This window comes from Camelus ferus, chromosome 30, assembly GCF_009834535.1.
Source record: "Camelus ferus isolate YT-003-E chromosome 30, BCGSAC_Cfer_1.0, whole genome shotgun sequence".
Classification (NCBI taxonomy): domain Eukaryota; kingdom Metazoa; phylum Chordata; class Mammalia; order Artiodactyla; family Camelidae; genus Camelus; species Camelus ferus.
The window spans coordinates 4609053-4633148 of NC_045725.1; the positions used below are offsets into that span (position 1 = coordinate 4609053).

At 46.7% G+C, this 24096-nt stretch overlaps 2 protein-coding genes across 4 annotated transcripts in view; one reads left to right on the top strand and one right to left on the bottom strand.

Moving 5' to 3' along the window:
* Window positions 1-24096, top strand: part of FBXO15 (F-box protein 15) — an 85938-nt gene that overhangs the window by 38696 nt on the left and 23146 nt on the right. Inside the window, exons 1-4 of one of the 2 annotated variants that reach the window (XM_032470640.1) lie at window positions 9337-9471; window positions 16181-16291; window positions 19332-19436; window positions 23614-23856. In XM_032470640.1, the coding sequence (XP_032326531.1) occupies window positions 9365-9471; window positions 16181-16291; window positions 19332-19436; window positions 23614-23856 (566 nt within the window). In that variant the 5' untranslated portion in view covers window positions 9337-9364. Of the gene's footprint in view, window positions 1-9336; window positions 9472-16180; window positions 16292-19331; window positions 19437-23613; window positions 23857-24096 lie in introns of those variants that run through there. The other variant, XM_032470639.1, reaches the window with a different exon arrangement.
* TIMM21 (translocase of inner mitochondrial membrane 21) lies at window positions 1181-8688 on the bottom strand. Of its 2 annotated transcripts, XM_006187839.3 has the most exons (6): window positions 8101-8685; window positions 4554-4616; window positions 4360-4457; window positions 1962-2035; window positions 1770-1875; window positions 1181-1670 (listed from the first exon to the last, which is right to left on the bottom strand). In XM_006187839.3, exons 1-6 carry the CDS (start codon window positions 8399-8401, stop codon window positions 1575-1577), a joined length of 738 nt encoding a protein of 245 aa, XP_006187901.1. In that variant the 5' UTR covers window positions 8402-8685; the 3' UTR covers window positions 1181-1574. The 2 variants fall into 2 exon arrangements, with proteins under 2 accessions (XP_006187901.1, XP_032326532.1); XM_032470641.1 differs by having other exon boundaries at window positions 1181-1875; window positions 8101-8688.

Genomic DNA, 24096 nt, shown 5'->3' on the forward strand with positions numbered 1-24096 from the left:
ATGTTTAGTAGCAAAACACATCAGTCTTACAACAGCCTAGCAGTGGACTCTGGAACGTAAGGGGCTGGAGGAGTGATCCGCAGTGAGCTTGTCTGGGTGGCTGGGCTGCGGCTGGGGGGCTGGGGTGGAGCATGGGAGCTGACTGCGCTGGCTCTGCTGACTGGAGTTAGTATTTCAGGACGGTAGGAGGTCACTGAAGGCTGTGAGTGGGGCAGGGAGCAGTCAACCCAGGATTTAGGTCAGCGCTCGTGCAGTGAGGAGGGAAGATTAGTTGGGGAGAGACAAGGTGGAGAGACATGGTGTGGGGACCGATCCTAACCTCCTGGCTGAAGGCCTCTGGGAGCACCTGGCATGCAAGGGGGCGGTGGGAACAGGGAGTTGGGAGTGGATTAAAACTCATGTATGCAGGAAGGAGAAAAAAGGTGTAGCCAAAATTGTAAAATTAGATATAATTTAGGCCACAAAAAGAATGACACAGTATTATAGTGACGAACAGAAAACAGGGTTTTCACATATGTGTATCCAAATGCATAAAGTCTGGGGAGACTTGAGGATTCAGGGTAACAAAGTAAATCAAATCTAAGGCTGAGACTAGGCTCAGGCCACTCAGGCCCTCTTCCAGGCTGCAGACTCCTAGCCGTGTCCTCACATGGGGAAGGGGCGGGAGGGCTCTCTGGGGTCTCTTTACAGACACCAATCCCATTCATGACAGCTCCACCCTCATGACCTCATCACCCTCCCCACCTCCTGACACTGTCACTTGGGGGTTAGGGCTTCAACATGCGAGCTCTGCAGGGACACAACCATTAAGACCATAACTGAAATCACAGTACTTTTCTATTCACTCCTCCACCCAAACTGGTCACGTCTTTGCTCTTACGGATCTTGTTCTTTGCTCCGGGTGCGTGTGAGGGTGATGATACCTGATGGGGCCCCCGCACCTGGTGAGAACCCTGATCCCCCCGACTTCAGAGCCTGCCCTTGTGAGACTGGGTACAATGTGCCCCGTTCACAGGGGGAAATATGAGACAGATCAGATTACTCTAGACCCTGCAATGGGTGCATCCAGCTACGATGATTCTGAAGAGTGTATGGCTTCGTTCCCTGTAGTTCTCAAATATTTTCAAATGTTCACGTCGAGTCAGATTCCAAAATACATGGAAGGAAGCGGCTACTGACATCTTTTTGTTAGTTTCAACTTTATTTCACAGATTTTACACAGTTACATAACATAAAAAAAGCATAAAATACTGAACTCTATTTTTTTATTTATATGGTGTAAAATTTTTCATAACCAAAAATTCTTACCACAAAGATGATGTTAACAGCAGAAACACTGCCCATGACTGGCGGTTTGATGAGATAACAAAGTATGCTCTATTTCATGATCTCTCACTTCAAGGAAATCTCTAATTCAGTCTGTTTAACTGCAACAACTACCCAGTTGCCTTCACTTTGATGAGCTCTATTCTTTCCTATTTTATTCAAAATAGACTCTGGAAGAGGGCTAAGGGCAGAGCCTGCCCCCTCCCATGTCCATCAGGAAGCACACGCCTGCTGTTCTCTTAACCGTCTTAGGATCGATTATCTTCAACGATGATAGTTCTTCTGGAGTAGGGTTCAAGTTCTACAAATATATATCGAAATTCATATTCGCCACTTTCTGGGTTCTGAGAAAAAAGAAAAACAAACCCGTATGAGGCGTCGCTCTGCCCCCGGCGCGCGCGGAGCTCCGAGCTCCGCGCCACCGCTTCCTGGCGGGCCCTCACCTCTTTCACCTCCAGGTGCACCGTTCCCTGCTTCCCAGGCTCGGGGCCCTGGATGTAGAATTTCACACGCATGTGTTTCAGCCCGTCTTTTACGTATTCAACAAAGCTGTCGAGAAGAGGGAAGAACACAAGCCTGAGCTCCTCTCACCTGAAACTCAGCCCCGAGCCCTGCGGCTTCAGCAACTGCAGTACCTGACGTGCTGCCTCCGCCCGCGTCTCGTCGCCTCCCCGTAGCCTTTGACGGGCTCCCCGAAGACGCTGATGACCTGAGAATGAGGACCACGCTTTCAGTCATGAGATGTTTTTAAAGCTTCCTAGGGAAGTATTTTCTGATAAACCAAGTGATTTATTTTAAGAAAAAAAATCAGTAAGCCCGAGACTCGTTCCAGATGACGACTCCAGTGATAAGAAAACTGGGAAAAAGTTATGCAAAAATCATCCCATAATTAACAATCAAACATTTCATGCCGAGACTTGTAGTCTCAGAACAGTGGGCCCTTCCTGCTCCCCTTGTACGAAAAACAGACATGATGAAGCTGCTCAAATGTTAAAAGTCTGAACATTTTTAGTGCAGTTTATCTCATGGTGGCTAATACTCAAAGCTCCCAGATCAAAATGATTTTTTAAGTCACTAAACACAAATGAAAACAAGTAATGATCTATTTAAAACAAACCAGATCTAGAGGTACGAATCAATTATTCCTAATGGGAAAACTCACAATGAAATGGAAATGTAATTTTTACTGTATTTAAAATGCAGAAACACTTGAGCACCCCAACTCCCACACCTCATGGCCTTTCTCTTGCCTTTCAATGTATCTCTCTGAATAAATCTACCTTTACTAAAAAAAAAGAAAAAAAAAAAAAGAAAAAACTTTGGAACCTTTTCAAGAAAACAGAATTGGATATCAAACTAAAATATTGCTTCAACTCTGGAAATTTTTCTTTGCTGGGCAGTCAGCATGCTGTCTGTCTTCAGCATCAAAATTTTCAGGCATAAATAAAAAGGAACATGTAAGATGAGACATTTAAGAACTGGGTAGCTGAAACAACTGGAACGCTTGTCCAAATCATTTACTGTAACAGATTAAACACGTCAGTGTCAGAACATCAGGATTTGCTATTTTTCAACCAGGCACAGTGCCTGGCAAAGAGCGGCCCATTGACAAACGTTAGCAGAACTGAACTGTTAAAGTTGACTCTTTGCAGAGCTTTTTTAGGCAGCAGATTAAGTTATGACTTAATAACACCCCACTCTTTGTGTTCATCCTTTAAAGGTGTTTTGTTTAAAATGCTGCAGATCCATAAGGCCGAGTCTGAGAGCAACACAGCGACCCTTCACCTCTTCTTGGAGACGCACCCTGACGTTTCATTACACTACTGCTCGTGTTTATTTTTGCGGCCTGTAAAGCCTTTCTTGTCAGGAATTAGTGGGACTCCCAGTAACCACAGTGGGGACTTCCTTTATTCCCTGCTGAGTTTCAGCTTACTCAGAGGCATCTCCCTCCCTGCCTCCTTCTCCACGGTTCTCAGACTGCCCAGGGTCCAGTAAGAAGAGAAAGATGCCAGAGTCGGCTAGCGCCTGTGGTTCCCTCCCAGACGTGTTCAGAGACACTGCTGGAGCACTTGGAGGCCGGGCCCCAGGGAACGCCAGTGCAGGGCATCGACACTGAGGGCATCGGTGGGTTCCAAATCTTCCCTCCCCATGGACTGCACGTTCTGTTTCTCTGCCATCACTCCTTGGTCTGCGTGAGAAGGAGCCCAACGTTTATGATGCTATTTGCCACCTTCTCTCAGAGCGCAAGAACTAAGATTTCAGCGAGCGATGTTTTTCAGTGCCAGAGCTCTCCACCCAGGGAGTCAGAAACCTGGCACTTCACAGGCTACGCTGGCTTCTAGCTGTGACTGGAAAGCATTATGTGAAGCTTCCTTCTGGACAGGGTCCTTAAAACAATCGAGGCGGCTTTTCCCTGTGTCTGCCTCCTCCAGGAGTGGTTTGCACAGGCTGGGCTGTGCTTCAGAGCCTCAGACGTGGAATCAGACAATTGGATTCAGGCTCTGGTTTTTCCACTTACCGGCTCGGTGACCTAAGTTATTTAATCTCTTTAAATGTTGGTTCCTTCGGCAAACAGGGTAACAGTAGTTCCCAACACAAATGGCTCTTGTGAGATTTAATAAACAGGATGCGCTCAAACACTGAGCATAGTGCCTGGCACATGGTTTGCTCGCAAAGTGTCAACAATTACTAGTATGATCATGAGGTTATGGGTCAGTTTTTTAAGATGACAGGAAGCTTATTGCATGAGTTTAACACTCTGGTATATGCTAAGCACTTATTATCTATGACAACTAGTCAAACGACTCTCCTGTACAATTAGGATCGAAATACTGCCACATGGACCTTTGGGTGCTCTTAATCAAAGCATTTCAAGTACAGAAAACAAAGTCCAACCATTATATTGTGTTATTATGTAAACTGCTCTAGTCTTGGAACCAGTGTGTGATTTCTGCCCACCACCCACCCCACAACCCCCAACATTTCTCTCCCTGTTATCAGAGCCCGTGTAACTCCATCTTGGGGAGGACTAACCTCGGGATGCGATCTGCATTTTTCTAGGGCTTTCCCATATATCTTATTAGGACTGGATGAAGAAAAAAGTTCTCTGAAGATGGTGTAAAACAAGCCACCTGAAAATCACAGAAAAGGAAGATCAAGCGAAGCAAGAATGAGACAAGTGGAAAGTGAAAGATACTCAGGGGCTTTATACTTGCTGTGTTTTCAACCTGTGATGGTGATTCCAACAAGCACCACTATTAAATAGGTAAAATCTCTTCCAGCTTCTTTCACTGTAAAGAGAAAACACCACTGGTTACACGTGTGCCAGACAATCAGGGATGCTCTTGGCGACAGGACCTCTAGCAGGTGAGATGTGGGCTCAGGACCTAAAGAGTGGGTCTGCATGTGTTCTGGAGCAGCTGTTGTCAAGCCTCCCTGTGAATCAGAACCACCTGAAGAAGCTTTTTAAAAGAACCACAGTGGAATTCTGGGAGCAGCGCGTAGGAATAGAAATTTTACTTAAGTAGCAGGATTTTAACACCTCCTTATTGGGTAAGATGAGGAAATCCTCTGAAGAAGTGATCCAGGCCCTTGGAGTGGAAACAACTGGCCTAGATTAGGCACCACTGGCCAGTGTGCTGTTCATACATTAAGTGTTGGCTTTGTCAGCTGCAGTCAGGGGATCAAATGGGCCTCAACAGTCAGTGACCTTCCCCTGTCCTGCAACCCTGCTGATGGTGACACACAAAACAGAATTTAGAACAGGAATTTACTTGGCTGGGCAGATGTGTGAATCCGACAGATTTAAAAGATGAAGAAACTACACAGATACTGCACTTTTTTTCCAACACTAATAAAAGATGTGCACATGGATTAAATACAAGTTCTGAGAGTGAAATAAATCCAATCAAGATGCGATCACGGGACAGAGCACACATGTATGTGTACTTACATCTACAGACGCACCTACACTCACGTGCAAAGGACTGAGTGTTACTGTTACAACTAGGCTCTTTCACTCGTGCTGGAAAGGCAACGGCTTCCTGAATTTATAAATTAATTTATTCGCCACATAAAGAACACATATTTCTGGAACATAAATCTCTTACAAAATCTTTTTTTCCCAGAAGAACAACAAAATGTTAAGACACTATTACTATCTTCTCTACTTTTCCCTTTTTTATAGGAAGCTGCTGCTACTTTTATGAAATAATGCTTATTTAGAAGTACTCTTTGGCAGAGTGCAATCCTTTAGGCTTTCAGTCCAGATTCCTAACTAAACAGATGTGATTCAAATGATAAAAAGACTGGGTCTGCCAAAACCTGTGTAATCCCTGGGCCTGATCCACACAATCGCTGAACACGGGTCAGGGGTGGAGAGGCTGTCAAGGAGAACCCTTCATTCCGTTCTCCATTAAGGCCACAAAGCACAATACCTATCACCCGCCAGCTGTGGTCCAGGCCATGTGAGGACATGCTGGCTGTGCTGATCCGGAGCCGGGTGACTCCCTGGGACCCAAGTCAGGCCTTGGGCCCCAACACCCTGGACTCCCACCTGCCTCCCGCATGATCTCCGCGGCCGCACCGAGGCTCTCAGGAAGCTTCTTCCCCATTTCTTCACCCAGAAACATCTACCATGTCTACTATGCGCAAGGCCCTGTGCTGAGGATCACCCATCGTCCACACATTTTTGAAGTCTGTTTGTTATTTTATCACCATCGTCAGTGGCAGCTGCCTGTTGCCCACCTTTGCAGACCTGACACTTTTATACACAGCCCTGCAGCCGCTTGTCCCTGTGTCACTTCACGTCTTGGGGTGGGGGGACAGAGGCAGCGCTATTCTTAGACTAAGGATGCAGGTAGTGGTCCCCATTCTGCTCCAGTGTAACTCACCAGTCTGCCCCTGACAGAAACCAGGCAGCGCCTGGGGGGCTGCGGCAAACTCAACTAAATAACTTTAGGGGAGCACATTAAAACGGACTCATGGTATCGGCCACTGACCTGGAGAACACGTTCTCCACCGCTACTGAGAAGGCGCCACAGCAGGAGCGCGTAGCGACCTGAGACTGGCAGTAACCGTGTCTGCGTGGTCTTGCCGGGACTCATTAGGTCTCCCACCAGCTTTTAATACAGCGTGAAGGGCCCAGAGGGCTGGATCTGGACTGTCCAACAGGGCAGCCGCACGCCACACATGGCTACTTTGAGTTTAATCTTCCAATTTACTTAAAATTAAATAAAAACTCTTTCTCCATTACAATAGCAATGTTTCAAGTACTCAACAGCCACATGTGGCTACTGGCTACCACACTGGGACAGCAGGCATATAAAGTGTTTCCTTCACTGCACAGAGTTTTCTTTGGACAATGCTGTTCTGGACACTTCGCAACACATCTGTCCACTCCACTTGTGCCATCATGGTCGTCAAAACCCAGAGTAACAAGCAGCAGGTATGCTGGGTGTACTCCAAGTATGGGGGCTGAGCCCAGCAAAGATCAGGGTTTGCCGCCCACACCAGCAAAACTCTGAGAAGTGCAGTGTATGGTGTGGAGTAGGGGAGAGGCTGCGGGACATCCCATCCCAAGAAAAGACAACTATTACCTACATCCTGTACGTCCTATGACAGTTGGGGACAGGACTCTCTGGACTCTGGAGGCAGCACGTTCCATACTTGGGAAAACCGCTCCCACCCATTCACTAGGTTACAGGAAGGCTGCCACCCCCGAATGGAGCCAGACCAGGATGTGGCTCTGCAGCAGGCCCTGCCCGCCACGGTGTAAGCGGCGCTGAGCTCCAGCCAGAGGACTTGACCTCTGCTGTTCGACACTTCAGTGCCTCTGACCTCTGCGTACAGGCTATTCCTTGTGTGCTGAAATTCTAATCATCCCTCACAACCCTGCTCAAGTATCAGGGATGAACTACTGTATTTTTGATTACTGCCCATATCATATGAAGGTGGGTGATGTTTTGGATATCTTAAATTCTGTACTATACGGAGTCTAACTCAGTATCTGGGCACAACAGCCACCACCAAATTGAACTGCCTGAGTTAATCCCTATGGATTATGACTCAATAATCTCTCTTTTCTGTTTATTCTATCCCGTTACTCTTTATCATATCTTCCCTACTTTTTTTTGGTAGCACAGTTAGGCTGCCTTTTTACTGTTTGTTTCACACTCTTACTTTCTTCCCAAGTGGTAAGCTATTCGTGTATTAGATGTCTTTGGCACACTCATTAGAACTGTTCAAGTGCTAAGCACAGAGAAAAATGGAAGCTCAAGAAATACCTGTGAATGGTTGTCCTAAAAAGCACTGGCCTGGATATTACAAACCTGAGATTAGGAAAATTCACATTCAATTTTTAGCTGTGTGAAACTGGGGAAACATACCTCCTATGTAGTAATGAGTACCAATATCTTAAAGAGTAAAATGTGATACTCAAATGAGATTAAATAACATCTGGAGAATCTACTTGTCTATTAGAAGGTATTAAAGGAGGTTAAGTTTTATTTAGCTCTCTCCACACGAAAACATAAAAATTGAGAAAACTTTTAGAGACATAATTCAACAAAGTTATATCAAAATCAACTTTCAAATTTGAGTTCAAATCTGTGAAGAAAATTGTAGGCCTATATTCTTTGACTCTAAACTGTATTTAACGGTTCTGCCTTTTAATTTGTGTTAACTGTTTATCCTTAGAACTGAACTTGTGTAAAAGGGCACTACCAGCTCTCGTCACGTTTGTTGAAAGACTGATCGTTAGAGAATCCCTTTTACCTTTCTGTGACGTCGAGATGACGGTTTCCCCGCTCTGACTTCTGTGCACAGACACTTGTTTGCCGCTGTCCTCCTCGGCTCTCGGGGGGCTCTGTCCTTGCGTCCAGATGTTTTTCTGGGTGACTCCTAAAATACACTTTGGCCGCACCATTTTCCTCTGCTCTTGCAGCCTCCACCTCAGATTGGGCTCAGTCTGCAAGCCAGCTTTGTTAAGCATCAACTGTGGCAAGAACAGCCGCTTCCCCGAGGACCTGTGCAGCTTCTCCGTACAGCGGACAGCTCGCAGGAAAGTACAGATCATGTTCACGGAAAACTGCGCCGCGGTGGGGAAGACGCAACTGCGACGAGCAAACCGTCACTGCCAGCTACACGCCCAGCCGGACGTGCACCCAGGTCCACACATCCACCTGGCAAAAACGCTGGCTCAACAGCGTAAATCAAGACAAAAAGCCTCCCGAGAGGAGTTGACGTCCACTTTTCTTGCTCTTCGGCCCTCTTTTTACTTGAATTATGAGTACCTGCTATGCTGATATTCACACTGTCCCCGCCAGGCCTTCCCGAGGTACCCTGGGAAACCCCTGGGACTCCTAGGAACAGTAGTTTGAGGGCGGCACCTCTCATGGAGTTGCCCCGGCGGAGAAAGCACAAGGACTACATTTCCCACAATGCAAGGTGGCAGAGCGCCCGAGCCTCTCGCCCCTTCCCAGACACCCTTGGGCAGGCTGCCTGCGCATGCGCGGCCTGTTCTTGGCGCAACAGGAAGGCGTGCGCAGGACTTGTCTCGCGGGCTCTGTTTAGTTCACGAAGTTCTTGAATTTGCAACTGTCTAGTTAGTAATTACACACTGCATGTTCTTGCGACCCTCTTGGGAGGACCGGGAAATCCTTAGTCTTACTATGGCTCTGCTGGTTCCTATGGGCACATGATGCAAACTTTGCGTTTGTTCTTCCCTGGGAAAGGGGCGCAAACTAGCCCAGAGCCAGCAGGTGGGGAGGGAGGAAGCCGCCGCAAAGCCCTCGCGGTGCCCCAAACTCCATGCTGCCGTCTTGCCGACTGGCATCCTCGGCGTCAGCACATTGGCCGTGGGCACAGGCCTGGCCGCGGAAGTTTCTAGAAGCGCTCTTGGGGCCAGTGGAAAGGCGCTGTCGCTTTCGGCCCCGCCCCTTGCGCTTGCGCCTGCGTCGGTGGGCGTGGCCCGGCGGCGCGCTCCTCCCCGCCGCCGCCGCCGCCGCCGCCGCGCAGCCCGCGTTTGCGCTGGGTCGCCATGGCGACCGGACGCGGGCGGCTCCTCCAGCTGCACTGGCTCGGCCTCCTGGCGCGGCGCCCGGCGCTCGGCGGCTTCTGCTCTGTACACGGGAGCGCGGAGTTCAGGTGACCCTCGGGGCCGCATGCCGGGTCCGCCCGGCGGGGGAGTGCGCCCGGGGAGCCCCGCGAGTGGAGCCCTTCACTTTCCCTCAGCTTTTCCTCTTTCTTTTCGTCAGTCCGCCCGCGGGTCGCTCGCGGCTCCTTTCAGCGCGGGAAAGGTCTGGAAGGACAGCGTGGGGAGGTCTCCACAGCTTGGCGGGGGGTTGCCCCGAGTTATGCTACTAGTAGAGGAGCTTCCCGCGAATATTCCTTCACCCTCAGTTCAGTCAGTTGAGCGGCGCAGAGCCGGGAAGCCCCGCGACCCCGAGCTGCCCTCGCGGAGACGCCGCGAGGCTGCGCTCCACCTGCGGAGGCAGGTGCGCCCCATCCCGCTCCGCCCGCGGCTCGCTGGGAGGTCCCCCTTCCAGAGCGTTCTCAAAGTTGCTTCCTTACTCTGGGACCGGGAATCTCCTTTTGTCTTCTTCGTGAGTTTATAACTTAAAGAAGTAGACCTTGCCCGTCAAAACATTGTTGGTTTTTGCTCCCCGCTCAGGGTTCCTGATTGGAGGACTCGGCCTCAAGCAGGTACCTCTCTTAGGCACTTTGGTCTGGGAGCTGCGCCTCCGACGTCAAGGGCGAGTCTGCGTTTCTAAGCAAACCCTGGAGGGGTACTTTCTAGACACCCACTTCTTGGTGCGCAGCGTCTCATCCTCTCCTGCCGTCTTCCTCCCCAAGCGCAGGGCACATGGTATTCTTGTTCTGGTGTCTGGAGGCTCGTCTCTGCCCCGCTTCTCTTGCAGTGTCCTGGAACAGAAGGGTGGTCCTTTTCTACAGTGAGGGAAGGCAACTTTGAGGAGTGTGAAGGGAAGAAGCAGGGAGCGGGACGCGGCGGCAGCTTTCCGAAAGGAATTTCAGCTTAACTCCAAAGATAATGGCTCACTTCACAAAGTGAATGATCCAGGATGTCAGAAGTATCCATGTGCCATCGTGGTACCCTCTCATTAAACCCCTCCCATTCTATCGTGAGCTGTCCTTAGCTCTGCACCCATCATCCCAGTTAGATTACCAGGTGGAGGGACTAAGGACTGTTTGCATTCTGAGGGTTATCTTTTTGCCTGTAAGTCTTCTTGATTTATAGATATAAAAAGCCCTGCATATTACACCTGATAAACCGAGTGTCTGTGTTTAAGCATAATAAAGGGATCTGTTACTTACAGCTCAACTACTTAAGTTATATTTTCCCCCCTGAATCTTCAGGACTGTGTCCCATGTTCATCCTGGAATGTATTACCCCACTTACCCTGGTTTCAGAAGCAGGGCCCTGTCCCTTAGTATTGCAGTGATAGTTGGTTCTTAAGAATAGCTGTAGTGCTCGACAGATCACAAGCCTTGGGACAAAATGGTGACAGTGCCTGCAAAATTCTTATGTAGGAGAGAAAGACTGGAATTTAAATGGGAAGCTTGAACTTTAAATCAGTTTGCCACGATTACTAAAATTAGTCTTTACATTTAATGCTCTGTTAGTGGGAAGCAGAGTGATTGTTATATAATGAATCATCTATTACTTTGTAAGTTGAGTGAACTTCCTATGGAAATGATGTTAATTAGAATGCCTGTGATTATGCCTGACATGAGAGCCTGCACGTCAGCCTGTGATTTGGTGATACATACGTTCTTTTTGGTAAAGAAGAGTCAGCTTCTAAGAATGATTGAATATAGTCTAAGGTGGTTATTTTTAATGTCTTAATGCAGAAAAATTAGTTTTTAACAAGGAACCACACAAAATATGTGATATGTATAAATCTTTTTAACATAAAATAATAAATATGTATAAATATCTTAAACATAGCAGAAAGCATAGCAAGTTGGCTTAATTTCTACTTGGCCTAATTTCTTTAATTTCTTTCAGATATTAAAAATTAGGCCCAGGAAGTAGGTTTTTAAAATACTGAACTTATTCAAAGCGATCAAGTAAAGTTTATCACTTGGGAAAAAAAAAGTGTTTTTAAAGTAGGTGTCATCTTACTAATTATATCAGCTAAATGTGCATTTTGTAGGTATAGATCAACCTGAGAACGTGCATGGAATTTACTGATTGGTAATTGTAGCTGACCCTTTAAAATGTGCACTTGGTTTGTTTTATGGAGACGTGGAGATGTGCTTTCAATGGTACCAAAATCTACACTGATAAGATGTATAAGAACATGGTAGAGAGAGCTCTGGAGGGACAGTCAGGAGGTGAGGGCCCTGGGGCTTTCAGCCTCTAGCTTGGGACCTTAAAGAAGTCACTGTTAAGTGCCTCGTTAGAGCCTTAGTCTCCTGACCTGTGAAATGAGGGACTCAGGAGATCCGTCTTAATTATGGCCAAACGAAACAGCAACAAGTAGGCTCTACTTCTCCAGCAGTGGGCAGGGGACGCACAGGGTGCCCATCGGCTCGGAAGATCAATGTAACAGCTTTGGGGGGAAATGGTAAATACCTGGTGAGGAACATGGTACACTTTTTAAGTAAGGGAAAGAAACACTGATAACACCCATACAATGAAGCATGTGCATTAATTTTTAAACAAGAGATTTCAGAGAAGTTTTGGGCTTTCTCCAGGCTGTGCTCCCAGATTTCGGGGGACCTAGTGCCCAGAATGGAGGCCTTTGAGAACCATGGTTCCAGCCTAAAGGATTGTGCCATGAAACTGTGGTCCCAAACCCTTTTGTGTATTGTGTTCTCAGTTTTGCAATTAAAACAACAAACCCCCCACAATTTGTTACATATTCGGTTTATTAAGAAATATTAGAAAGTCCATGGTCTTCTGTTTCTTCAATCCTCCAGCCCCAATTTTAAAACTACCACCACCAGAAAGCCTTGTAACCTTGTGAATCAGGTGTATTATTGGCTAATACTTTGCTACCTCTTCTTCCAGACCTCTCTTCTTTGTATGTGTTTGCCTTTTCCTTTAAGAGACAAATACAAAAATAAGGTTTTGTTGCACATACCGATATAACCTGTTCTCTCAATTGATAGGTTATTAACTTAGCAGACATTTATTGAATGCCTTCTGCATGTTGGGCACGTTGTGGGTGCTGACAGACCAGCAGTGAACAAAACTCACGCAAAAGACCTGCCAGCCTGGAGCTCACACCCCAGTACTAGTGAACAGGTAGATAAGCAAAGTGTCATTTTGGACAGGGACACGTGCTGGGGAAAAACTAGGGAAGGGGTATCGTGTGTGTGCGTGTGTGTGGAGTGTGGATTGGAGTTTTCAAGAGCAGGGCTAAAGGAGGTCTCAGTGAGATGGTGACATTTGAATGGTTGCCTGTAGGAGGTGAGGGAGCTAACCGCGTGGACATCTGGGAGATGCCATGTGCTCATTTCAGTTGCACACACTTCCACTTGAAACGGTCCCTTTTAACTGGCTGAACATTGTTCGCATCACAGAGGCCCTGCAGTTTAGCCAATCCCTGTGCTGTTTCCAGTACTTTTCCCAGTGCAGACAATTTTGATATGGACGTTCTTGAGTGAAGTCTTTGGGCTCATTTTCTTGTCTTGGAGTATACTTGTAGATGTGAAATTCTTGGCTTAAAAAAAAAATATATATGTGTGTATGTGTATGTATATGTATATAGATGTAACTTTTAGGGATCTTGATCTGTACTAGGATTTGGCTTTCCATACCGTTTGCGCCAGGGGTGCTCCCCACAGCGAGGGAGAGTGCCGGCTTGTCTGCAGGAGAGCCGTGCTTGTGCTTCCCCTTGATTTGGGCTTTGCCAGTTGCTGGATTGAAACTGAATGATGTATTGATTTACTTTTCTTCAGTTCCCCTGGGAAGGCCTAGGGTAATAGTTTTGATTTTTTTTTTTTTTTTTGGGCATCTTTTGAGAAAAATACAAAATGGCAAAAAGCTGTTACTAATTTACTAATGCTCCCAAACAAATGTATATTTGATTAACCACAGCAGTCTTCATTTAAGTTAAAAAACAGTATCAGAGTCATTCCTCCTTCAGTCTTCATGCAGTGTGTGTACAGACTCTCAGACTTCTTGACGTGACACTCCACACTTGTAGGGGTCTGAGGGCCGCTGGTTGGGAACTGGGTATTGTTACTATTTGACGGAAAAGTAATAGAAATAATTTTGCTTAAAGCTTAAGTGTTAGAAACCTTTGTCAACTGAAGATACTTTCTTTGACTATGTAACACAGGCCATAAAGAGTTTACAAGAACAGTTAACAACCTAAAATGAGGAATTATTTTAAACCACTTTAAAATACTTTGAAAAATTGTGTTCTGTGTTGAATAGTGACCCCGTCTCCCAGCAAAAATTCCTGTCCACCCAGAACCTCAGAATGTGACTTTATTTGGAAATAGGGTCTTTGCAGATGTAATTAGTTAAGATGAGGTCATGCTGGGTTAGGGTGTGTCCTAAATTGAATGTGATGTTTGGGAGGAAGACAGACAGACAGGCACACACAGGCACACACGCACGCCATGTAGGGATGGAACAGAGATTGGAGTTGGCTGTCACCAGCTAAGTAAGGCACACCGAGGACTGTCAGCAAGGAGCAGATGCTGGAAGATGCCAGCAAGGATTCTTTCCTAGAGCCTTGGGAGGGAGTGTGGCTCTCCCCACACCTTGATTTTGGGCTTTTAGCCCCAAGGACTGTGATACAATAAGTGTCTGTTATTTTAAGCCACCCAGTTTAAGGTACTTTGTGAAGGCGGCCATAGGAAATTAATACAATTAGGAAATTATGCTTTACCTCTGGTTGCCATGTTAGAGCCAGGTCAAAGCTGAGTTGAAGCTTTTCTACTGTGGAAATCTTTGCTTAAAATTTTCAACAGAAGTACAGAAATATACTGCACAGGTGCAGTTCTCTGATGAAAGGGGAGAGGGCATTGCAGAGCTCCCCAAATTAGCACTCTCCCTGGCCTCTTGCTGCTCTGCGTTTCCCAAGTATGCGTGGGCTAGGAGGTCAGATAAGACAAAGAACATCTCAAGTGCCTTGCTGAAGCTGGATGGAGAGGCCTGGGTAGCCAGCAGGGTCTGGAAGGGTTTACCGGATTCAGCCTCTCCCAGGTTGAGATGCCAGCATGCAGAGGAGAGCTAATGTTTCTTGGGGGCTCACCGTGGGCCATCCTGAAGGGAAGACTCTATCAAGGGAAGAGAGACTCAGCCTCTGCTCAGGAGCACCTAGGGGATTGTCAGGGGCTCTGAGGGCCTGCCCATCTCTGCCGTAGGCATCAGGCCACACCGAGCCTGTGGGCAGTGCACTCCCCTTGCCTCCTGAGAGCGGGTCATGCTCGGGGTTGAGGGCCATCCTCTGTTCAGATCTGTCTGTGTGGATTGCATTTTTCCACTTCCAGAAAGAGTATTGCCCTTACTTCCAAGTTCTTAGGACCTCCCTTCATCTTGCCCCCAATTATTGCCCAAATCCTTTTTGAGAATTAGTCTGAATGTGTCCAGGAAATCATCCTCAGAGCCATAGCCTTGGTAAACTAAGCATGTGGATAATGTGTACTCTGGGTTTTGGTCACTTCTGAAGTAGGCTGGGCTGGAGGGCGTCGGTAATTGTGTATATGTGTGTGTGTATCTGGCGGGGGTAAACATGCAGCTTCCAGGTCTTCCTGAGAGAAGGAGCGTGTCCCCCAGGCATGCTCTGGGGGCTGCTGCCTGGAAGTGGGGAGCTGTGAGCTGGATGGCCCAGGTGTTCCCAGTCCCTCCCAAGCTGCTGCTGAGTACTGCTGGCTAGGACTGATTTTAATACAAATTTATTGTAGGAACTTCTGAAAGGGGCTAATCACTAACTGCATAAAATATCATACCCTATTTCATCAAATCTTTTTTTTAATTTTATTTTTTATTGAAGTGTAGTTGATTTACAAGGTTAGGTGTCTGGCAGAGCGATTCAGTTACACATATTTATACATGTACATATATGTATGTTCAGATTCTTTTCCAGTATAGCTTATTACAAGAAATTGAATATGGTTCCCTGTGATATACAGGAGATCCTTGTTGTTTATTTTATGTATAGTAATGCATGTCTGTTAATCCCAAATATCTAATTCATCCCTCCCCTCCCTTTCCCCCTTGGTAACCATAGTTGTTTCCTGTGTCTGTGAGTCTATTTCTTTCAGCAAATCTTAAAAGCCATTGATTGTAAGAGTCACTATTTTATGTTTATTATTTACTCCTAAAATAATAAAAAATAGCCAATTAAAATGTATTCCATTGAATGTGAGATGTTAAAGGGTAAATACACTTGTGGATGAGTGTTTGGTCCCTCCAGGATGTGACTGCCAGAGCCAGAGTTGGAAGCAGCCGTCACCCCTCCGGGATCAGCCAAGCCAGAGATGGTGACGGCCGTGCTGGTTCACAGATTTAAGCTTTTTTATTCTATTGATGTTATCTTTATTAGGTTTCTGTTGTATCATCAAAACCAGACAGTTGATGCATTTTATGTTTTTCCCTTTTGTTTCCATTAAGTACATTTAATAGCACCCCTTTGATACACTGAAAGCCTGTAATAAAATACATCACAGTGAGTCCCGTTTTCAGGTTTACTTGGGACATTGAATGTTTCACAGCCCTCACTCCCTTCCTCCCCTCTCCCCTCCCCTTTCTTTCTTCAGTGAAGTTTCACAGGGAGGAATCTTTGGAGTTCATGAATCCCCTATAGTTTTGTAGAGGGGAACGGACAGTTCACCTTTCATTAAAGCTTGTGTTTTCCATGTTTGATTTCAGAAAGGGGCCGAGTGTCAGACTGGCCACAGGCTGTACTACTGTAAAGCACTGCGCCCACCAGGACCCGCACCCTGAGACGTCCTCCACCAGCTGCCCTGTGTGTCTGGAGAGGTAAGGAGCAGAAGTCTGCCACACTCGGGGGGCTCCAGGGGTGGAGTTATTAGAGAGAGAGTGTGGTGCTGTGTATATCAGCTGCTTTTCAAGCTCTAAGAATAGCCTCGTGTAGGAAGGGTGTGCAGCCCAGAGAGTTTGACGTGAGTCACCAGCCTGCCACCACCCTCGTCGTTAGACTAGTCTCGTGAAGCTGGACTCTAAGTGTCAAGTAAATTTCATTTTCCCATTAAGAAATGTTCTTCAAAATTATTCATTTTCCAGTTGATAAAGATCCTTGAAAAAGGAGAAAGAAGATTAAAGTACATTCTTCTGAAAGCTCAGGGGGTCTCTGACTTTCTTACCTTTTAGCATCTTGGGACCCGTTTTGCCGTGGCGGGTTCTGTACCTTGACCCGCAGCAACGGGATCTGCAGAAACTTTTACAAAAATGGATTATTTGAAATTGATGCTGAAATGGCTGTGGATTAGTACTGTTCTGACAGGTTGGAGCACCAAGTATGTGCTGAGTGTCGTGTGGAGCTCTGAGAGGGCAGTGTTATTATAGATGTTTTACAGTGGAGGGAGTGAGGCTCACACTGGGCACTATTGCAAAATTCAGATTCAAACGTACATTGCCTGACTTCCACTTTTGAACTTTTAATACCATGTCATAACCAGCTTAGCTAACAGTGTACAGACTCCTACTATGTTTTAAAAGAAACAAAAAGCCAGAAAAGAAAGAATTAAGAACATGGATTTAAGCTTTAACCCTATTCTCTGGGAATAGAATCTGTCATACAATAATCTGATACGAGAAATAGAACAAATATTCATTCAGCTACTCTGTCTGTCAAACTCTGAGGACTTTCCCTGTACCAGACGCTGTGCTCGGGGCAGGGCACAGGTGGTGAGCACATGTGATGTCACAAGGCTCATGGTCTTGCGGAGGGGACAGGGTGGAAAAAAGGAGTGGATCATAAATTGGGATACATGCTGTCAAGAAAAGAAATGGGCTCCATCATCCAGGTTAGTGGGGCAGGGTGGTCAGGAAAGACTTCTCTGAGGAGGTGGCGTTCAAGCTGAGAACTGAAAATGGAGATGAAAGAGCTTGGAGAAGAGCCTTCGGAGAGGGATGCTAGGCGGGCAGAGGTGGGGCCTTGGCCTGTGGACGGAGCAGCGGTGCTGGGCGGTGGGCGGTGGGCGAGAGTGGGGCGGCCCGGGTCGGGCTGTGGGAGGAGCCTGGACCATCACTCACAGTGTGGTGAATTTCAGCACAGGTGCGGTGTTTTGTGATTTCTAAAACTATCTCGGTTCTCTGGAAGGAGGGGAGATGGAGAGAGACTGGCAAATTGGAGACATATTTGGGGCAGAACTGACGTGACTCATTTATGAGTTAGGTGGGGAGGCGGACTTGAGGTGGGAACCCCAAACTGTGGCTTGACCCCATGCCGGTGGGGGTGCTGCAACCCTTTGCTGTCCCTAGCGTTGGAGACCTTTGCTCACTATTAGTGTCTAATTTACTGACTGTGAATTAAGGAATTTTATTTGAGAGGAGGGATTTAACTAATATCCAAGCAAAGCTACTTGTTTAAACTCTCAGAATGCCTCAGGTTAAAATATCTCAGACCCTTTTGAGCCAGGGTAGTGCTTACGTAGTAACATGTATCAAATATGTCTTTTTCCAAGGATCCACCTCATTCTTTCTCAGTATTATCAGAGTTTTAGGACTGATTATTTTCCTATGAAACACTCGTTAAGCTGATTTTTGTCGTAAACATTTAAAGTAGTTAACATCACAGGTGGAGAGTGGGCAGCAGCTTTAAATTGGTCCAAGGGTTTACTTCCCGCTTACCCTTTATCCCTAGACACCACCCACCCCAGTAAAATCTTCTGTAGCTTCTTTTCCATTTTTCCTTTTGTCTGAGACTCCAAAGTGCCCACTCCTGACTTCGCAAAGCTAGTAATGCCTCTGGCACTGTCAGTTTCTTACGCTGTTTTGTAAAATTCTAAGATCATAGAAATAGATGGGAGATTAAGAATGCATCTCAAAGTGATATTTATTTAGCCAGATAAATAAGATACATCAGAGAGGCTTTCAGGCCTTGGGGCCTCCTCAAAGCCCTGGAGACAGCTGTCAGGACTGCAGGAGCAGGGCGTGGGCGTGGTGTAGGTTGGGGGGAAACAGGTTGATATTTCTTGATGTTCCACTGGTGGTTTTGGGGTGGGGGGAGGTATGTGTTTTCTTATTAATACAGGCGGACCTCGTTTGACTGTGTTTCGCTTTATCATGCTCCGCAGATGTTGTGTCTGTGGAAGGTTTGTGGCAGTCCTGCGCCAGCATGTCTGTCAGCACCATTTTTCCAACAGCATTTTTCTGCCTTCTTGTCTCTGTGTCACATTTTGGTAGTTTCTCCCAGTATTTCCAACTTTTTCATTGTTATGTATTACGGTGATCTGTGATCAGTGATCTTTGATGTTACTGCTACGACTCACTGAGGGCTCGGATGATGGTTAATGTTTTTTAACAATAAAGTCTTTTGTAGTTAAGGTACGTACTTTTTGTTTTTAGATACAATGCTATTGCACACTTATTAGATTATAGTATGGTGTAAGCGTAACTTTTATATGCACTGGGAAACTGAAGAGTTAAAGGGATTCACTTTATTGCGATATAAGCTTTACTGCGGACTGACCCTCCTATAATAATATTTCTGAGGTATGCCTGTAGGTAAGAATGCATTCTCTGACTGTGATTTCCATTTATCGCATGAAGGAATAGTACATAGTTTCATGAGGGAGACTGTGAAATCCTGTCTGTTGATTCACAGTGTAGGAATGTGATTCAAATGCCAAGGAAGTTATTAGCTTTTTGTAGCCTTGCACCTCTGTGTTGGTTTATGTCATGAGACTGTACTAACCAGAGCACATCAATCGAGAAACAGTTGCAGGTGAGGGCGCAGTGAGCCTCTTGTACAGGACAGGGAGGGTCTGCTCAGTGCCGTCTGTTTGGAGATGGTCAGTTGTTTTCTCGGTCCTTCTCTGATTTCTCCCTCTCTCAGTTTGCCTTCAGAAATCCTGCTGAAGATCTTGTCCTACTTGGATGCTGTGACCCTTCTATGCACTGGGTGTGTGAACTGGCGCTTTTACCATCTGGCTAATGACAAGTAAGGAGAAAACCAAATCTCTCTGTCATGTTTGATGGCGTTTTGATGGACATAGTTAAAACTAGTAAGAGCTTTTTAACCATTTTTTTAAAATTTGAAAGAATTTCAAGAGTAGTCTTAGACATAGAAATATGTCTAACGTGTGATATTTTCAAAGATTTGTATTGACGTGCTTTGAGAAGGGAGTACTCTTTGCATGAGCTGAAGAAGATCAAAGTTGCTGTTGGTGCAGCCGTTGGAGAAAGTGGCGCTTGGTCTGCTGGCCAGGAGGACTTGCTGCACCTGCCGGGGCAGAGAGACTTGGCCGCACGCTCTCCGGCAGCACAGCGGGACCTGCCCCCGCTGCCCCCGGCCCTGGGCTTGCAGAGAGGAGCCTAAGGAAAGACAAGGGAGGGGCTCGGTTAGGTGTGTCTGGGGAGACCGCAGGCTTGTCAGCCATGGAACTTGCTTGGTGGGGAAGCGTGATGGGCGTAGGAGGTGGCGAGGGTGAGTCCTCCCCGAGCCTTTGCTCCTGGGAGCAGGAGACCGCAGTGACGAGGTTCACCCAGCTCGCCTGGGCTGGTGGGGCATCTGTGAGAAAAGGGATGAAACTGCTTCTTCTGTTTTGTCACTCTGATCTTCGTCTGCAACTCAGAATTTCGTCTGGGGGGCGAGATGCTGGGCTTTTTCTAACTTCTGGTGAGTTCTGTGGCCTGCAAGTGAGTGTCTTGGCTTTGAGGTGCCTCTCTCGACTTCAGCACCAAAAGATTAGACAGATACTGATCCCACGTAGACCCTGCACATCGACCAGGGGAAGGATCAAGGTGGGGATGCACATCTCACTGGTGGTTCAGTAGATGGGGAAGCGGACGGAGGGCCGTGAGGAGGCTGAGCCTTGAGCACAGCGAGCGAGAAACATATATACAGTTTCCTCACTGCCAGTCCACAGAGCGGCTGAGGACCAGCTGGGGCTGTCGGGAGGCTGAGCCTTGAGCACAGTGAGCGAGAAGCATCTATGCAGGTTCCTCGCTGCCAGTGCATGGAGCAGCCGAGGACCGACTGGGAGAGGTAAAAAAACATTTGGATCACTGGTGTACATTTCTGGAGGTTTTAACTCCGTGCTCTAGGATCTTGTGTTTTAAAAATCTCTCCGAGTCATACTAATAAGCAGTCAAGTTCTCATGACAAGGGGACATACACCATTCTCTGGTTGGGCAGGGTGCTCTTCTTCTCTCTTAACTTAAAAAGATGTTTCCTGTTGGAGAGACTATATGTCTGTATCATGTATCAGTTCTTGAAGGAGTTCTAATGAGTGTAGCGCAGTTTTTGTGTCTCTTCCTTAGTGACCCTGAGCAGGAGATGCCCGCTAACCCAGGGTGCAGTGAGGCGTTTGTCAAAGAAGGAGTCAACTAAGTGTCCAAAACTGGCTTTCTAGGGGCGGTTCTTACTTTAAGGATGGAACTCAGACTATTTAGATAAACTCATAGATTATAAGTTTCTTAGTCTCCGTCGCCTCCGTCCACTTAACTTCCAGGCCCACACGGTGCAGACACTGGGCCGAAGCGGGCTTGGGGCCTTAGTTCTAGGAGTGGTCTTTGCGTGGCTCTGTGACTGAGGACGCGCCTGTCCCACTTTCTTGGAAGCTGTCCTCTAAGAATCTGAGCTGCTTATGAAGTTATCCTCATGTTTGTTTTTATTTTTAGAGAATGAATCTTAATTGTATAAGTTGAATTGTATTTTTAAGAGTCTGATTTCATAGTCAGACTTCCTAAAAGGATGTGTCAACAGTTGAATAGGTAAACAGTGAATGTGTTTGGAAAGTTAATGGTACTTTCTGAACATTGCTTTTGAAGAGAGGCCAGGAGTACGTGCCATAGCCAGTTACTCTGTTGACTTAACGGGGACTCCTCCCAGGATGGGGTCCCCCGGGCAGCCCCACTGTTCAGGGGGACTACCTCCCTGCCCCACATGTGGCAGCCTCAGCACGCACACTGGTGCCTAGTGGGGATAGCAGGGGGCACGGATCGGGCTGGACCTGGACCATGACGGGGGCGGGGGGTCTGTTTTCCAGCCGTCATGGAAACAAGAATGTTAGATTGGCTCTGTTTCCTGAACAACCTGATTGAAGCTTTTCTGTGCTTGACTGAGTGTCAGATTAGACAAACAGGCTCTTGTCCTTAAATCCACTTTAGCTTTTTAACAAGACATAGCGCTTAGGGATGGAGAAATGAATGTGTTTGGGGTTTGCAGGATGTTAAAAGGATCTTTAACTTGACGGTTGTATTTTATAAATAATCAGGGGGAACAAAATATATAATATTTTAATTCTCTAAGGCATTTTTATTCTCTTGAGGCTCCACTGATGGTACATTAAGTGAGATGATGCATGTGGAAGTGGTCCGTCGTACAAGGGTCAGGGCAGTTATGGTAACGGGGGTGTGTGGCGCTGATGCTCTGCCCCTGCCCCGTCCCCCTGTCTCCCTACACGGGGTCTGTCCTGCACTTTGTGTGCACTGGGGGGAGCACGGAAGGAGCAGAAGCAGCTGTGGTTCCTGGGGTGCTCAGGAGGGAAATTTGGGGTTCAGTGATGACTCGCTGAAGTAAAAGAACACGTAAGTGGAGTGAAATGAGAACTAAAATAAATAAGAAAACATGAATGGACTTTTATGCAGAGGGAGTTTTTAAAAGTGTCTCCTCAAGGGACTTTGATGAAGCAGCTCAGACTTGCCTACATGGACTCATCTGTCATCACTGTGCACCTGCTAGCACATCGAGGGAGGCCCGGACACTTGGGGCTGAAACATGAGTACTTTAAGGTATGAATCTTGCCATGAAATGGTTTTCGAGGGGAGAAGTGACTTGAAAACCTCACATGAGACAGAGATTTCGGTAGAGGTGTGCGGATGTGCGAGTTGGGTGGAAAGTCCAGGTACTGCATGGACGGAGGAGGCACCCCTTTCCCGCCGCGGTTGCACCAGGCCCAGCTCTGCGACGGGTCCGCCCTCCTGGGTCTCCGCGGCCCCCGGTCCTCCTGCAGGTTGGACCTGCTCCTTCTCCCTGCTGTCCCTGGGCCATCCCTCTCTGCCTCACAAGTGTAGAGGCATAAATTAGCAAATCAGTACCTTTATTCATGTAAAGTTCACCTTTCATTTGAGGAAATTGATGTAACCCCTGCCACAGTTTCCTGCAGACATTTCTCCTCTTCCCTGATGGGGTGTATGGGGTGTCTGGGGGTACCCTGCTCTCAGGCCCACTCCCTGCGCCGTTCCTGCCCCTCCTCATGGGCTCCTCACGGGCAGCGGGAGCATCACGGGCTCGCCTTGCAGCGTGCAGCCAGTGGGCTCTCTGAATGCAGGTAGAATTGTTCCATTTCCTCGGGCCCTTCCCTGTGCTGCTGAAGAGGCAGGGGTACAGGGGTTCATGGTGGTTCTGCCACGCCCCTGCACAGACTGGGCCCATCACTCTGCCTCGGCCTCAGTCACATCCTCTGTTCAGTGGGGGCAGTAAGAGTAGCTGCCTCATGGGTCTGTGGGAGGATCAAATGACTTAATGCATAATTCGAAGTGCTGAAACAGTGCTGAGCACATGGTGATCAAAAGATGTTAATGTCATTGTTAGTTGTTAATAAGGTTCATTTTTTTCCTCTTTGTGCAAGCAGTCCGTGTTCATTGTTGACAAGTTAAAATATTGAAGGCAAATAGAATGTACAATTCAGTTACTGTTGACATTTCTCTGTGTGAACATATGTGTGTGCGTGTGTGTGTGTGTGTGTGTGTGTGTATATATATATATATACACACACACCCTTTCTGATATTTTTAAAAACATGTATATACTTAAGATAGGAAATCACATTGTATACACTACTTGCTGTTTTCTATAATGGGTCTCCTGTTCAATTACTGGTATAAGAAGGCTGTTCTTATTCGTGATGATACCAAATAATATGCAATCACTCGTTTTAACTCTGCCCTGGAAACAAGCTTTTCCTGTTAGTGCGTGTTTTTAGGGTTGTTGACTCTAAAACACGTAAACTGCAGCTCACCTTGACACATGGACAGCTGTCAGTGTGTGGCCTCACTTGTTCATGGAGCCAGGCTGCTTAAAGATAATTGTGTGTCTCCAATTCAATATATTATTATTATAGGTATGTGACAGTGTCTCTTAGACACATAACATCTTTCCTCTTTTCCCCTAGTTTTATTTGGATCAGAATCTACTCAGCTGCCTTTTCACCTAAAAGATCTAATTGGAAGGTTAATTCAGTGGAGAAGACAGCTGTGTCTATGAACTTACTGTCAGTTGGGGATAAAGAAGCTGGATATTGGAAGAGAGAATATATTACAAAACAGATCACATCTGTAAAAGCAGCCCTCGCTCGGGTTCTGCAACCTGTCAACCCTTACTTGGGCCTTCCGGTTAAAATCAGAGAGGCCCTCAGGTACGAGTGTCTTCTTGAGGTGGGCCTGGTGGTCACTTGGGAGGACTGTTAAACATTTAAATATACAAACACTGTAAAAAAAGAAGGATGGTGTAAACTGAAAGTACTGTGTATGTGTAGGATATATGTGCAATTTCTATTGTGAGGGACTGTTTGATATTTTGTGTGCTTTTGTGTATCTGTAAAATACATAGTGTTTTACTGTTCCATGTGTCTGGCCCAGAGGTGAACAGCAGGGGG

Excerpts from the sequence above, each read along its gene's own strand:
- TIMM21 (XM_032470641.1), bottom strand. The coding sequence starts at position 8,401 with ATGATCTGTACTTTCCTGCGAGCTGTCCGCTGTACGGAGAAGCTGCAC. Across the intron at positions 4,458-4,553 it reads TGTTGGAATCACCATCACAG|GTGGCTTGTTTTACACCATC; the intron begins GTTGAAAACACA and ends TGTGATTTTCAG. Across the intron at positions 1,876-1,961 it reads GGGCGGAGGCAGCACGTCAG|CTTTGTTGAATACGTAAAAG; the intron begins GTACTGCAGTTG and ends TCTTCTCGACAG.